This window comes from Camellia sinensis, chromosome 4 (assembly GCF_055761805.1).
Source record: "Camellia sinensis isolate YWXY chromosome 4, ASM5576180v1, whole genome shotgun sequence".
NCBI lineage: Eukaryota > Viridiplantae > Streptophyta > Magnoliopsida > Ericales > Theaceae > Camellia > Camellia sinensis.
The window spans coordinates 208,638,759-208,655,874 of record NC_138964.1 but is presented as its reverse complement, the minus strand read 5'-3'; the positions used below and the strand labels follow the sequence as shown (position 1 = coordinate 208,655,874).

General features: G+C 33.5%; 1 protein-coding gene across 1 annotated transcript; it reads right to left on the bottom strand.

The window, feature by feature from the left end:
• Positions 1-622: 622 nt before the first annotated feature.
• Positions 623-12,202, bottom strand: LOC114271752 (uncharacterized). Its single transcript, XM_028213383.2, has 10 exons — positions 11,964-12,202; positions 10,705-10,834; positions 9,356-9,494; positions 9,052-9,264; positions 8,723-8,861; positions 2,736-2,886; positions 2,437-2,546; positions 2,255-2,352; positions 2,070-2,139; positions 623-950 (listed from the first exon to the last, which is right to left on the bottom strand). The coding sequence occupies exons 1-10, from the start codon at positions 12,054-12,056 to the stop codon at positions 861-863; spliced, it is 1,233 nt and encodes a 410-aa protein (XP_028069184.2). The 5' UTR covers positions 12,057-12,202; the 3' UTR covers positions 623-860.
• Between the last annotated feature and the right edge of the window lie 4,914 nt (positions 12,203-17,116).

The window sequence follows — 17,116 nt, the reverse complement described above, 5'->3', positions numbered from 1 at the left end:
ACTTTTGTAGAACCATTCAGTGCATTTAACTTAATTTTCTGAAAATTAAGTTTTTGTTTTTTTGTATTTTTTCATTTTTAGTGAATATTTTTAAAATTTTAAACATTTTTTTAAAAAAAATTTTAGATACACTTTATTTAGATGTATTTAAATGGTAAAATATTTATGAAAAAATATTTTAAAAAATTAATAAATACACAAAAATATAAAAAATATATTGAATTTTAGTTTTTATTTTATTTTATATATTTTTGATATTTAGTGAATTTTTTAAAGATTTTTTTTACCAAAATTTTTAAGTGTAGTTATATTAAGTGTGTCTAAAAATTAAAAAAATATATTTAAAAATTTCAATAAAAAAAAAAAGAAAAATAAGAAAATTAAATTTTCTGAAAAGTGTTTTTGAAAAACTGAAAACAAATAAGGTGAATAGCTCTTAAATGCATGAAGGACATTAAAATGGCATCTATCTAGGGGCACTTTTGGACTAGGGGCACTTTGGTTTTTCTCAGACTCGAAATTTGCATGAACATCACCCAACAGAGAGAGATCACAAGTCGCCCTAGTGATGTTTATAGATCTATTTCTATATAATATAACAAATTTTATGCCAGAAAATAAATAGCTAAATCAAGATTCACCACTTTCATATCACCGTCAAAGGTAGCCAATTCAAAAATGTAGCACATTAAACCATTAACAAAACACCTGGAACTCAATTATTTCAGGCCAAAATTTCCAAGATTCGTTTCAACTCAATTCCAACTAAACACAAGAACAAATGAAACTAGTGTAGTTTGGGCCTGTCCCCAAGGTTGACCGATCACTGAACAACAAGGATACATTGCCGCTGAGAAATCTTAACGTATCGTCAAGCCTTGCATTGCTTGTGTGCCATCCTCTGTTATCTTGTTGGCCTGGATCGTGCTGATGACATTCGCAATATTACCCTAGAAAAAGTGGGCATTCAAGGTTAAAACTTCAATAAGAAATTGACTTTCATATGAAATGAATAACAGACATGCAAACCAGACTAGAACATGCTCATGATGGGACTAGGGTTGCAAGTACGGTGGCATAAGAACCCCCCCCCCCCCCCCTCTCCAAAAAAAAAAACAAAAAAAAAAAACCACTTATTAGCCAACAATGAATTTCAATTATGTAGTTTTTAGAACAAAACTCATTATTGTTTCTGACTACCAATTTTCCATAGACCAAACTGACTTCCAACAATAGTTAACAGTGTTAATTTTTCTTAACACAAATAAAAAAAACAACAAATTCATGCAATTGGAATCTGAGAATCATATAGCATTGAGTTTTCAGAAATTTGAAAATAAAAGTTAATTTTCCAATCTGAAACTCTAATCTAATTAGATCTGAACAAAAAGAAGAGAAGAACCATCTGTACAGTTACTACAGTAAGATGTTACAGGGAGAGAGAGAGAGAGAGAGAATAGCTTCGTGTAATCTATCGTTATCAGGTTCAAAGAACATTTTAACACTTTGTCGAATAGCTTGTATCCAGCCAATATTCAAACCCAAAGCCAAGGAATTAATGCATAGGTGTAACTTTCAAATTAAGGAAGAATATGGTCCTCCCCTTTCGTCTCTGACTGGATACCCTTTTTTGGTACTATGTTTCTATTCATTTTTACTTCTAATTGATCAAAAGCCTTCGACGTTGGAAATTCATATAAATACCTCATAGGGAGTTAGCCACACCACAAAGGATATAATGTTATTGTCTCCTTGGCTTTACTCAGGCCACTGGCATACTTCTATGTGAATTTTACCAAAAAAGCACATTAGGTTTATTTCTATTTCCTATCCACCAGCCTAATCTGGGCAAATAAACAAAACCTTATAAAATCAATTGCTTAACTGACCATTACTGGGTAACAACAAACCAAATGCCCACTTTTGACTATCAAAACTTAGATCCAGATGATGCAACATAGCACAACATACACACACACATATATATATATATATATATATTTAGTATAAAAAAAAAAAGGGAAAAGAGAAGAAACAAACAAATAAATAGAAAGGAAAAAACTTGTTACCCTCCATGTTGCTAACTTTGTTCGAAGGATTTGCCATTGATGCTCCCCAAACATGCGCTCAGTGCAGCGGCTACACACCAAATAGTGTTATTATTCATCAGTCAATGCTGAACTTCATAAATCAGATCAAACAGAAACACACACACACACACACACACACACAGAGGGGTAACCATACAACGCACCTTACAATTACAGTTTGATTCATCTGATCCATCTTACAATCAATTAACTTTGCAGTGATTGCCTTGACTACCCACATTTCCACCTCATCATCATTGATCTGCAAAGTAACCACGCATCATTGTATTGACAAAGTGCACAAGGTAACAGAGCAGCAGATGCAGGGATGGGAAAGAAATTTTACTCGAAGAGTGTCCTTGATTAATTCATAAGAAATTTGGCCAGATTCTGAAGAGGCAAGATCCACCAATGACATCAACCTCATCTTTGTTATACAGTCTTCATGGACAAGACCTACACCATTAAAAGGAACAAATTAAATAAACAATAAGAAAATACTCCAGAATGTTTAGATTAGCTCAGCTACCTAATAATATCTGACCTCCCTGGTCGGTGAGGTCTGTGGTCAAGGTATTGCCTGGTTGGTGTACTAAGGCAAGGCAAATCCCAACAAAATTAAATGCAGCCAAAATGATTAGTTACCATAGCTTTTCAGCAAAGTAGAATTTGCTGCTTGAAAATCTAAGTATGCGTCCAGCCTCTGTGTCAAAAAGATCAACAGAAGCTGATATACCAATGCATATTTAGCATCTTTCTCCAATTGTGCTACAGCAGGCATATCGACCAAATCGCACTGCATTGAAACACCACAAAGAATTGATAATTAGATTACAAAAACAGCTAGAGTATAATCTAGGCTAAAGAAGACTAAAAAGTATGGTAACACCTGAACAAAAGAACAACCAAGCTACAAGAATATTTTGATGCTACAAGCCTAGAACCACAAATTTAAAAAAAACAAAAAAATAAAATAATAATAATAAACATGATGCCTACAGACAAATCACTCAGCATATAAAACATGTTCAGGACTGACTAAAAAAATGTTAAAGAAACCTTGCACCTTCATCCAAAGACCCCCCAAAAATTCATCCCAAACTCTGCTTGTTCACATGCGATTTTTTTCAATTATTCTCACAGCTCTGTTATTTCTATCTCCTAGCATAGCACCAACAAGGCTCAAACATCACAAAATCATTTACTCAGCTATTTTAAGAGCTGATATCATTGAAACATGCAGCCATGATTATGTAAAGGTTAAAAGCTAATCAGGTCTACAAGATTTGAAATTAAAAATGATGGCTACCTTCTTTAGCTTATCTAGGCTTAAGAACATTGCAGCTAATTCTACTTTTAAGGGCTGCAACGCAAAAAGCATTCACATACATTTGTGCTGGACATTAACTCTTTCAAGTAGGGCTGATCAGCGGATCCACCGGTCGGCAGGCCAAACCCGACCCGACCACATTTGGGTGGATGTGTGACACGTGCGGGCGGATGCGGGCCTAGATTCTGTGTTTTCGCTGGTTCAGGTCAGGTTGCAGTTGATCCGCCATTATACCCGTTGAACCCAACCCGTCCGCTTTTGTCTCCATTTTTTTTACACCCCCCCCCTCTTTTTTTTTTGATCTTAGACTCAGTAACCTAACCTAACCCCATTCTTCTTCGATAGACTCTCTCTCTCCAAAACCCTACCCATCTACCGACGGCGACGACGATCTACACTGAAAAGCAATAGGCGATCGATGATTTTTTTTTTTTTTTTTTTTTTTGCGCCCCCAGCCCTTTTTTGAGAATCTCATATTAAAACCCTAACCCATTCTTCCACAGAAAGAGGATCGACGATCGTGGTGGTGGTGAGATATTGTCTTTTCTTCTTCTTTCCTCTTCTTCTCTTGTTCTCCTTAATCTCTAAATCTGTTTTGTAATTTTTTATTTTTCTTTTGTTCCAGTTCAAAAACCTCTGCTTTGTCTTCTTCTTTTCTCTTCCTCTTCTTCTCCTCAATCTCTAATCTGTTCTTCTTTTATTTTTCTTTTTTTTAATTCCAGTTTGAAAACCATTCTTCTCGTTTCTTCTTTCCTCTTCTTCTCCTCAATCTCTAATTTGTTCTTCTTTTTTTTTGCTCCAGTTCTGAAACCAGAGAGGTGGTGAGATCCCAAGTGTGAGGGTTCTGTTCTTTAATCTGTTATTTTTTTATTTTTTATTTTTTATTTTGTTGATATTCGGTAAACCTCTCTTTTCTCTTCTTCTTTCTTCTCCTCAATCTTTAATATGTTTTTTTGTTTTGTTTTGTTTTGTTTTTTATTTTTTATTTTTTGTTGCAGTTCTGAAACCAGAGAGGTTCTACACAAGCTTACAGAGAGAAGAAGCTTACAGAGAGGAAGCTTACAGTTCGAAAACCAGAGAGGTTTGGTTTCTTTTTCCAAAAAAATATGATAAAACTTAGTGAGAAAACAAGTGATATGATGAGTGGTATCCTAGTATGGTGTCTAGTATAAGAAGAAGAAAAAAAGGTGTGAAAACTGAGACAACACTTCTGGTTTTGGGACTTATTGCTGGTTAAGATTATTTTTGCTAGGTATACCCATTTGTTGCTTCATCATATAGAAATAGTAGAAATGGAGATAAAGAAGAAAATTGAATTGTAATAATGTAATTGACTTCTTTAAAATGCTTATAACATTAAAGACTCCATAGCTGAAAGTTTCTCTATATTCAACTGCAAGGAATTGTTAATCTTTATCTATTACATTCTTATTGCCATCAGACAATATATATTTTTTTAATCTGTTGTTTTCAGGAATTCATTAAGAACACCCAATTTGAAAATTAATGAGATATTGAATAGATATTTGGAGAGAAGAATTGGGAACTAAAATTTTGATTTATAAGCTAATTTAAATAAGCAAAACAATAAAATGCAAGAGTACAACCAGAGTTGGTATTGATGGGATCACTCCATGCACAATAGGACCACTGACATACAAAAACAGATTCTTTTATGAGTTTCGTAAAATTCTGTAACAGCTGGCATTGTTACATTGGTTGGTTGACATTGAGGAACAGTTGAGTGCACATTATATATTGGTTAAACTTAGTCCGCCTTGTTGTCCTTTTTGTCATTTTTGTTATTACACTGTATATTGCCTATCTACCATGATTCTCTTTTTCTTCCATTTTTCTATGTTTGTTATTCATGCAAGCATGTGTCACCCATAAATGTCATCTTGTTTGAAATTATAAAGAAAAACAGAGCATGGATTTCAAAAGCATATTTTGAATGATTTTTTATTGGTTTTTGACAGTTTATTTGATAATATTTTGGTCATAGGTCGTCCAAGTGAAGAAGCATTTTTTGTGAATCCTAATGTTGAGCCTAAATCTTCTATTGACCCCTCTACCCAACCTACTGCTCCCCCTCCTAGACCACCCCTGGCCAAAAGTAGTAGTAATTGGAGAACACAATCAAAGCTTTGGGATCATTTTGAAAAGATTAAGGGTATTGATTGGAAAGATAGGATTATGTGCAAGTATTGTAAGAAAAAATATATTGCAGGCTCTAAGAGTTATGGAGTAAGTAATTTATTAACTCATTTGAAAAATTGTACAAAGTATCCATATAGGGATACTCGTGGGCAACAAACATTGGGATTTAAACCTAGAGAAGTTGGTGGGGAGGGTGTTGTTGATGTTGTAGCTACATCATTTTCTATAGAAGTTGCTAAGAGGTATCTTGCCGAGACGATAGTAATTGATGAATTGCCCTTTAAATTTGTGGATGGGGTTGGTTTTAAGAGGTTTCGTAATGTCATGCAACCCAAGTTCAGGATCCCATCACGACATATAGACATATACACTAATGAAAGGGAGAGGTTGAAGAAAATTGTGAAGGGGCGTAGAATTTGCTTTACCACATACACATGGACTTTCATACAAAAATTTGTGTTATATGTGTCTAACAGCACATTTCATTGATGATGATTGGAAGTTACAAAAGAAGATCCTTAATTTTTGTCAAGTTGAAGACCACGAAGGAGAAACTCTTAGTAAAAAAATTGAGACACTCTTAAAAGAGTGAGACATTGATGGCCTTTTTACCTTAACTGTTGATAATGTGAGTTCTAATAATCTAACCATTAGATTCTTGAAACGAACTACAAAACTGTAGAAGGGAACTCTTGGGCCATGACTTTTTACATTTGCGTTGTTGTGAGCATATTCTAAATCTCATTGTTAGTGATGGATTGAAGAATCTTAAGTCTTGCATAGCAAATGTAAGGCATGCAATGAGATATGTGAGGTCTTCTCCAAACCGCCTTGACACTTTTAAAAAGTATGTTGAAAGTTTGAAAATTGAGAGTAAGAGTCTCTTGTGGCTAGATGTGCCAACACGGTGGAATTCCACATATCTTATGTTGGAGGGGGCGGAAAAATTTGAGAGTGCTTTTCAAAGAATGGGTGAGGAGGACTACAATTATAAACACTACTTTTTAGATAATGAAGGGGGTGAGAGGAAAGAGATGCCTCCAGCCAAGGATTGGGATAATTGCAAGGTGTTTTTGAAATTTCTTAAACTGTTTTACAATGCAACAAAGATATTTTCTGGGTCTTTATTTGTTATTTCAAATACATTCTACACGATAATTTTTGTCATTGAAAACATGATTGGACAAATAATCAAAGACAATGATTCTATTTTGTCTTCAATGGCAAAGAAAATAAAAGAGAAGTTTGACAAATATTGGGGAAATGGGGATAAAATCAATCTCCTTTTGTATGTTGCGATTGTACTGCATCCTCGAAGAAAAATGACATACTTGCAATTTTGTTTTTCAACAATTTTTGGTAGGGATGTGGTGAAAGTGAAAGAAATGTTAGACAAGGTGAAAAATTGTTTGAGTCAATTACATAATCATTATGCTACGCTTGATTTAACAAATGCGCATGCCTTCAATGTAAATGAAACAATAGATGTGGTAATAGATGAAAATGATCCACACTTCTCAATTTAACTCATTTTTGGAGGGACAATTTTGTAGTATTGGGAGTACGTCGGAATTGGACAAGTATTTGAGTGATATTGAGAAAGGTGGGACAAATGCTCAATTTAATATCTTGGAGTGGTGGAAGGTTAATGCAACAAAATATAGAGTATTATTACTTATAGCACGAGATGTGTTGACAATGCCTGTTTTCACTGTTACTTCTAAGTCGGCTTTTAGTACAGGAGGTCATATACTTGATCCATTTCGTAGTTCACTAGCTCCCAAGATGGTGGAGGTTATTGTTTGTACACAAAATTGGCTTCGAAGTAGCATTCCAATATGCCTTCGACAAGCAATGGATGATGTTGATGAATTTGAACAACAATATGATTCGGATAATATATACAATGATTTATTTTTTTTAAAATTTCATTTATTTTATATTATTTAAAATTTATTATCTTCACTTCACATGTTTTTGTTGTGTTATGTGTTATATGTAGTTGTTTCGGAATCAAGTTCATGTTCAAGCCCAAGTCCGGAGAGTAGTTTTAATAAAATTTACTTGTTTTAAGTTTAAGACTTTTTAGTGTTTTTTTTTATAAAATAATTTCATTTTTTTGTTATGCACGTTTAGATGGCTCATGGTTTGGCTCAAGGAAATAAATGGCTTTATTGCTTTTTTTTTTTAAAGTTATTTTTAAAATATGACTTGTTTGAAAACTTTCTTTGGATGACTGTAATACTTTATTTTGGATGATTGTAATACTTTATTTTGGGTGGTTGTATCATACAAAATTTATGGATATCATAATGCTCTCATATGTTTATATGAGATAATTGTATTAGATTTTATGATTCAATACAGGGTGAAAAAAGTGAGTTGCACGGCCAAACAGAACTTGTATGTTGAAAATTTGACCACTGCATAGTATTTATATATGCATTGCACACGTGGTGGTTGAGGAAGGAGGTGCACACGTTTTTTTTTTTTTTTTTTTTGACGAAGTGCACATGTTGAATTACGTTGAAAATTTGCAAGTTTTAAACCGCCAAACCGATTCGCATCCATTCGCCAATCCGTTCAATCCACATCCGCCGGATTGATTTTTTCCAATCCGTCAATCCAGCAGACGGATGGCGGATTGGAGGTTCCGCGACCACAACCAACCCACGACCAGTCCTACTTTCAAGGTTCCACATCTCTTCCAACTTGATTATAGTTGTATAGACATGAAACATCCTTCAGGACTCAATGTTACCACCACCCCTACCTCCCCACGAGTTGCAGCCCCAACAGGACACAAATAAAAAGTGCAAAACAAAATCTTCATTTTTTGGAGGGACGAAGGTTAGGTACAGACCAAATTGTAATAAAAAATGCAAAACAAGTCAGTATTTCCTTAATTTGGTGCAAACTATGCACAAATTTCCCCCAAAAAATAAAAGGAGAAGGTAGAAAGAGTGGAAACCCTAAAATATGCAACACCTAAAGTCCCTTGCTAATAACCGACAGCCGCATTAACCGATTTTTAATAAACAACCACCACCTCTTTTTAATGACTACCTATCAATCAAAGCTTATCTAATACCTCCTTTTTACCTATAAACTCCATATTCAATATTCAGTTAGACTGCAATACCTGAAACATATCAGGTGCCTTCGCAAATTCTATAATAGTGCGGGCAGCTTCCTCCTTAGCTTCACCCATAGTAAGTGCATCTTCACCAGAAAAAGTTGCCAGATATTTAGTCAGGAATTTGAAAGAATCCTTTGCCGAGCTGGAATTAATAACAAGATTAACTAAATAAATTAGAAAAAATACAACAAACAGAACAGAGAAAACTATTTGCACTTTTCACCTTAAGAAAATACAAATAAAAACAAACAAAAACTTTTTGATAACAATAAACAAACATAACAAAAAGAATAATTATGCCTTCAACTTAAAAGGAACACCTTCAATTATACCTTTTACTATCTTTCAAAATATTAGAGATAGTGAGAAAGAGTTTCCTCTGATCCTGGATCCCAATATTCCATTCTCTCAAGAAATCATCCATCTTTTTAAAAGAAGATATAATATGTTCAGAGACCTTTCCATTGACTGCCAAATCAAGGGCCTTCATGTAAACAAAGAATCGGCTGTATGGATTCTCCAGTAGGTTGTACAGATTGAACATGCTGACAAAAAACAAAAAGAGTAAAAGTAGACGTAAAATGTAGCATTCGAAGGACCATAATAGCTGAAATCATGATCATCAATTAATATTACATCTTCAAGCGCAGGGCAGGCTTTTCATTTGGTTGTTGGGTGATTTTTGTGGATATAAGCTTTGCCATCTCTAATGATTCATCCAAACTTTCAGGCTTTGTGACAAGATTGCAAATAACAGTGAAGATGCACTCAAGATCTGCAGTAGGAGATCCCAAGAGCAGATAAGCAAATGTAAATGACTTTAACAAAAATGGGACATCAGCAACAATATCATTTTACAGACAAATACACCACAATGATATTATTGACTGAGCTCTCCCAGAAATTATAAGAAACAATTATCACTCACACGTACATTATCCCAATGCCAATATTTCTATGTCAACCATGTAGTCGATAGACCAATATTCACCTAGATCAAATAAAATTGTACATAGTTAGGCTAAGCCCTTCTAGGAAGCTATGGTAGGCACTAAGCTGGCACGAGACCACCACACCAGGAGCAAAAGGGGCGAGTTAAGGCGATCTTATACAAAGAAAGAGAGATCAGCTTCTAAAGATCCTTGGAGCCTAATGCAACACAAATCTAGTCTCTGACGTATTTAAATTTAGTTTGTTTGTTATGTTAAATTAATTTTAATTTTGATTGTTTATCAATGTAATATTTATATTATTGTACACATAACAATAAAAAAAATTGTTGTCTATGACCTAATTTTTTTGAAACCGCCGTGTTCGCGTTTGTGTCCATGGCCATGTTTGTTCTTCCTAGAACATGTGGATCCAAGCCCATTGGATGGCATAGTGAAACATGGTGTATCACATAAGAAAGCCAAATACATGCACACACAAACGTAGCACCATTCCATCATTGATGGATTGACAATTTCATCATATAGGGGCAAATCACCAGACTTTTGCATCAATGGTTAAAAAGGACATTCATACGAGAGTAGGATTCCACCATTGATGGTTTGACAATTACATCAAATGGGAGAAAATCAACAACCTCCCTGCATCAATAGTTAAAAAGGACATGCATACGAGAGTAGGAGGGTGGATTCAAGAGCAAAATTTCAAAAGTTGCAGCTTTGCAACCAGACATATTAGTACGTGTAGCAAACTACAACAACGAAATAATTCATCTTTTCTCAGTATATTATAGCAAATTATCTTTTAAAAAATGGACAATAGTAAACAAATTGTTCCATCTATGTCATTATATAATAAATGCAAGCAGGGTACATCATTTCATGACCATATAACAGCATCTCAATAAAAGCAAGTAGAATTTGAAGATTCATCAGAGAAACACATTTAATTGCTTGACGTGTGGTGTTCAAACCCTTCTTGTTAGCATGGATCACCATGGGAGTGATAAAATGATCTATTAGTGCAAGTTGTACCTTTATCAGAAACTTTAGAAAATATCAAGTCAGCGGAAGTGAGCATAAGTGATGCCAAATCCAACCATCTGCCCATCACTATGCATTCTTGTGCCTCAATGCATAGTCTTTTCACTTGTGATTCCACAACCTGATAATGAAGTACAAAAATAAAGAAATAGATAAATAAATTCCAACAACCTCAACATATCGAATTGACATTTCAAAAAAGAAAAAAGAAAAGAAGAAATGAATAAACAAAACAAAAGCTCTTATACAAGTACATTTTTCATAAGACTAAACAAAAAAAAGAAAAAAGGAAATCCTTACACTATGGTTGGGGAGTTTTAGGGGTAAGTGAAGGATACATATGGAAGGGTTTAATATTCACCTTGTTTTGGTTGTTTTTAAGAAGGGAAATATATGGAGGGGTTGTGATGAGAGAGATGGCATACACTTTGAGCACTCGTTGTTTGCTCCAAAGTTGGGAGAAAGCATAGAGGAAGTGAGTTGTTGGTTATTTTATATATTTTTAATGCCAATACATCCCTCAATTTGTATGCTAGTCACTTATTTGATTTATACACCTCTCTTCTATTTATAGTTATTATCTAACCAAACACCAGTACGAAACCCCCCCCCCCCCCTCCTTTCCTTCCCCTCCTAATTTACACATTTCCCTTTACTTCCCCTTCTGTGTACACATTTAGCTAGAAGAGCAATTGAATTCCGAAATGCAAAATAAAAGTTAGGTATGGACAATCATCAAAACCTCCCACTTGATCCAAACTATCAATTGAAAACCAAAAACTGATTTTTACGAGAATTAAAGAGATTTAAGTAAACCGTATTGGAAAGCAACAAAATTCTGACTACATGTAAGTAAATGCAGTGTAGTTTAGAAGTTGAATTAGCAGTTGTTTAGAAGTGTAGTTTGTTAATTTGTTAAATGGTCTTGTTAATGTGTGGCCTGAGGGCACATGTTAAGAGAGCTTCCTTATTTATTTCACTGGCTTTCATACCCAATGTACAACATTTCCAATAGTATACTCAAAAATCATCTCCAATCCTTTCATCAAATGTTCATCAAATCAAGGGAAAGTCATTTTTTTCATGAAATTAAGAACTCATCAAATTTGAATTTGATTAAAATGTAAAAAGATAAAGCATTGGAGAAGAATTTTAAAAAGATTTTGATAAAATTTTGATGAAAGAATTGGACTAGTTCATATAAAACCTCAAACTTCTGAAGGATTAGAGAGAGAGAGAGAGAGGGATACCTCGGGACCAGCATCGGCCCAGGAAACCTCCGATGTGAAGCGGACGACGAAGAGAGCCGGATCTTCCTCTGAAGTTGGCACCACTGTCGTCATTTTTTTGATTGAAGTAGCTCTCCGCGCCGGCTAATTCGAAACCCTAATCGCGCTGCAGAGTTCTTTAGATAAGATAAGAGTGAGATATGAAAATAATAAGGTATTGGGGGTGAAACTGCAATAAAAAAAATGTGATACCTCGTCCTATCTTTAAGAGGAGTTTGTTTTAACCTAAAAAAGTCAATTATTTTATTAAAGTTACATTATCTTTTTTAAAGTGACATAACTTCAAACTTAACTCATATTTAGGGATTGTTTGGGATGTCTTAAATAAGTATATTTTTTGTCTTTTTAGATTAAAAAATTGAGGTTGAAAATATGGATGTTTGGGTTAACTTTTTGACTTTTTATGAAAAAATGTGTAATAAAAAATTGTAAAAATTGATTTGTAAGGAAAAATTCGAATTGGGAGTTGTGCAGCCGTAATTGTTGATTTTTGGTGAATAGTGTTAACTTTTTAACTTTTTGAGTAACTTTTTGACTTTTTAACTTTTTTATAAGTTCCCAAACTTGACCTTAACTTATATTTCATAAAAAGTCAAAAAGTACACTTATTTATATCATTCCAAACCACCCTTAAATATTTTTAAAAAAAAACTATTTATTTTTTAAATTTTAAAATGATGAAAATAAATAAACAAATAAGAGAATTTTTATGTCAGAGTTAAAAGAAGGAAAGTTTTTATTGACTAAAATAAAATTTTTATTTTTATTTATTTTTAGACTTGTTCTATAAAATAAATTTGATTTTTTTTTTAATTGTAGGTAAATTACACTCACATTTTGAGGGTAGACTGCATGTAAAAAACAGATAAATTATATTTATTACTTTTGAATTTTTATTAAAATATTACTTTAATCTCTTTATTTTCAATTATAATAGTTAATCATAACACCAAGTTAAGTTACAATCTCTATTTATCTATCTATCATCAACAAAGTCGATAAAATTTATCATTTAAAATATATATGACATTTTTATTGTCAAATTAACATCCTGACATTTTTTTACCAAAATTTCACTTTACCTCTCACATTTTTACCAAAATTTCACTTTAACTCTCATACTTTTACCAAAATTTTACTTTAGTCATTCCCCTTACAATTTCTATTTACTTTATTAACGTTGTATTTGGTTGGGAGATTTGGGAAGTGATGTAGAAAGGAAAATAGAGAAAGGGAAATCCTTGGTGCCTCGAATTGAGCTTGTCACGCCCCAAAATACAAGTATAAATACATCCATAAACATATGTTAAAAGATAACATAAATCAGAGTGAATATTCCTTTCATTTTCTGAAGTTAAAGATACAAAAGAGTTTGACAAAATTAAATGCCCTATTGGCTTACACCCTTCTAAGCCTTAACTTGGTTACAACAAAATAAGTTTCGCTCATACAAATTTAGTCCTAGGCTATGCAAAATAAACAAAACATGAAGCTCTTGCTTCTCAAAGGTCCATCAAATGCTATTGTCTTGGAGGAGGCATGCCTTCATTACCTGAAAATGTTATTCCTAAATAGGGTGAGCCACAGTCTAGTAGAAACTATCTAACACGATATATGAAACTTAGCAAAGATATAAGTACAAGTGCATAAATAATGTTTGGGTCAAACCTTTCATGATTACCCAAATATTCATCAAATATCAATTTAAAACCTTAATCCGTTCACTTTCAACTTTTATTCTAGTCATGGTTCGATATCATTATACCTAAACCATCAAACTGAGACTGCAACTCAATAAATTTCAAATCATACCACATATATGCATAAGACACTTCAAATTTCCATTTCACGGGTATTTTGTTCGCGGGCAACCGTCAGATGAGACCTATGTAAACGTAGGCTATACAAACACTACAATCGCCATTTTACGGATATTTCGTCCGCGAACTAGGCATCCTTGTATAATTTCGGGACTTTTACCCAGAACACTCTGGCCAACTTAATTATCGTGGAGTCCAACCCTTTTCTCCTCCCAAACAAACACACATACATTTGCAATGTATTTAAAAGGATAATCAAACATAAAGCACATCCCCTTCCACTTCCAAGCAAACATACATATACAATGTATATAATCACGATCATATTCAATGACAACCATCAAACTAATTTATTTCAATTTACCTAATCCACATACAATTTCTATAATAATCCAAAGCTATTCTCCACCGATAGCCTACCACAATTATCCCTAAACAGATATTCAATCTCAACAGATAGTTTATTCAAAACTTTCACGAGAGTAAATTCATACATAGCCAATTTCACCATTTATGTCAATTCTCTCTCAATTTTGCACTTCCAATTTTTGTACAAAAATAATGGTTCGATTAGGGCAATTTACCCTCTCTTTTTTTTTCCAAATATAGGCCAAGTGCCAAAATCATCAAATTAGATATGGTACAATATCATTTTCAAGTCCCACAAACATTAATTTCACCTACACCCAAAACCCATATTTGTATTTTAAGCCCAAACCCTAGGTTTGTTTAAAACATCCCTAAATCATTCATTGTTACACAAGGGACAATATCTAAGCTAAATATCATATGAAAGTGTAGAAAGAATCCCTACCTCAAAAGAAGAAGATGAACCCAACAAGAGAGAAACTCCAAGAATGCCGAAACCCACTTCTATTCGGATCAAAATGTAGATCTTGATGAGCTCTACCTTCTTCCCAAAGGCATTAGGGTGAAAAGGAGGATGAATCTAGATGAAATCTAAAAGAGAAGATGAATTGTAGAGAGAGGAGCTCAAGAATAAGCTTTTTGGAGAGTTTTAGAGAGAGAGCGATAAGAAAAAGTGACTCAAAACTTCATTTTCTCGGACTGATATTCACGCAGTCTGCTCGAGCATAGAAGGCCTTACTCAAGCGTTAGACACAGACTCCAGCTCGAGGGTGAAACTAGACGCTCGAGCGTCCAATGCATTCTCCCAGCATCTGTAGACCTGCAAAAAAATGCTGAGAGTTGTAGATTCCTGCTCGAGCGTGAGAATGCCTGCTCGAGCGGAGAGGCCAAAATCTAGGCAACACAGGTTTTGAAAAGGAAGCAACCAACTTGTTCCAAACGCACAATTACAACCCGATAACCAAAAATAGAGGGGAACAAGGGAAACAAGATATGAATAACTTTTCAAACCCATACAACCCGAGTTCAGGATACAACAAGAGATAGGTTAAGAACCGGAATCACTATAGAGCTGCCTCGAATGGCTTGAATTTCTGTTCACCGGACAACTGGCCGAACAACTACCTGAACGACCGAGTGAAATACTTGTCTACCGTGGTTGTCACCTTGTCGGCCGCAGCTGTCGGCCGCGGCTGTCAGCCTTTTTGCTAGATGACTGACTAGACAACCGACAAAGTGAAATTCGAGCCATTCGAGGCAAGCTTAAATTTGAGGTACGTAGCATTGCTTATAGAGAAAATAGGTGAAATATGAATAAAATCTATATAATAAAGCAATACAGTTTTTGAATCTTTAACATATTTTTGTCCTACGAGGACATTTGGATGGCTCAGATCTGTTCAAATTATAAAACAATGGTTGAGATATATTTTTCAAAAAATGTCCTATATGTACATTTTCTACTTTCCCACTTCTCTCTCTTACTTTTTTCTTTCTTCACCCATCTTTCCATGATCCCACATTCCTCTTCCCTCTTTTCTTTTTCTTTTTTATTTTCTCTCATTTTTATTTATCTCTCTATTTATTTATTTATTTTCTCTTTTTTGTTCACTTATTTTTATTCACACTGTACCTTCAGGTATGGACTTACATTAGTATACCTATATTTCACATAGTTTTACACACATTTTTCATTTTCAAATTTCTTCCTAAATTCCCTAACCAAAGATAGCGCAAAAGTAGATGGACGGAAAGGTGAGATGAAATTTGATTTAAAGTGTAATTAACTATTACAATTAAGGGTTCGTTTAGGATGTGGGTTGGCCTTTTGATTTTTTGACTTTTTGGCTATTTTAGCCTGGAACTAAAAAGCCTCGTTTAGGATAGGCTTTTTAGTTTTTTTGACTTTTATGAAAAAAAAATAATTATGGATTAGATGTGACATTTTGTCATATTTGACTAAAATAGCTTATTTTGTTTTATATGGATATTTTAACCTCAATAAGACATTCCAAACAAGCACTAAAAATAAAAGAATCAAAATGAAATTTTGATAAAAGTGCAAAAAAAATATATAATGAGCCCGTGGTTAAAATTTCACAAAATTTCCTCCTTTTTTGCATTGAGAAGTAATCCTCCTAAAACAAGGCTTGGTTTGAAAAAAAAAAAATTCACAAAATTTCCTCCTTTTTTCCAATGAGAAGTAATTCTCCTAAAACAAGGCTTGGTTTGAACAAAAAAAAAAAAAAAAAAACAAAAAATAAGTTAAAAAGGTAAGGAAGTCATTGAAAAAGATAAAAAATAAAAAATAAAAAAAATAAAGCAATTATACAAAAAGTTAAAAATTCTATTTTCTTTTTATTTTTGCATATTTTTTTTCGTAAAAAGTCAAAAAAATCTTTCCAAACATGTAATGCCTTTGTTTGGTTTAGTTTTTTAAGTAAGTTTTGAGTTTTGAATTGTATTTTGAAAGATAAATTGTTGAAAATAATTTTGAAGTTGAAAATTTGTTCGCTTATGAGTTTTGAAAATAGTTTTGGGATGATTTGTAATTTTTTATTTTTTTATTTTAGTTGAAAAGATAGATGTGAGAGAAAATTTGAAGAGAAATAACTAGGTTAAAAATTTCACCATTTATACATAACAACAAATAACTGGGTTAAAAATCATATCAAGGTGTAGAATATCCCTACCTCAAGAAGAGAAGACCAAGCAAGACAAGAGAGAAACCTCAAAGATGTCGAAATCTAACTCTATTCGGATCAAAGTGTAGATCTTGAGATGTTCTAGCTTTTTCTCAAAGGCACTAGAGTGAAGATCTCAAAGGATCTAGGTCAAAATGTAGAGAGAGTGTGTATTTTAGAGAGAGAGGGTCCAAATCTAGGTTTTGAAAAGTTTTAGAGAGAGAAAGAAATGAAAAAATGC

Bases quoted from the DNA above. Each gene is read 5' to 3' on its own strand.
- LOC114271752 (XM_028213383.2), bottom strand. From the start codon at position 12,056: ATGACGACAGTGGTGCCAACTTCAGAGGAAGATCCGGCTCTCTTCGTC. The intron at 10,835-11,963 runs GTATCCCTCTCT...CTTCATTATCAG, and splicing joins GGGCCGATGCTGGTCCCGAG to GTTGTGGAATCACAAGTGAA. The intron at 8,862-9,051 runs GTATAATTGAAG...TATTAATTCCAG, and splicing joins ATTTTGAAAGATAGTAAAAG to CTCGGCAAAGGATTCTTTCA.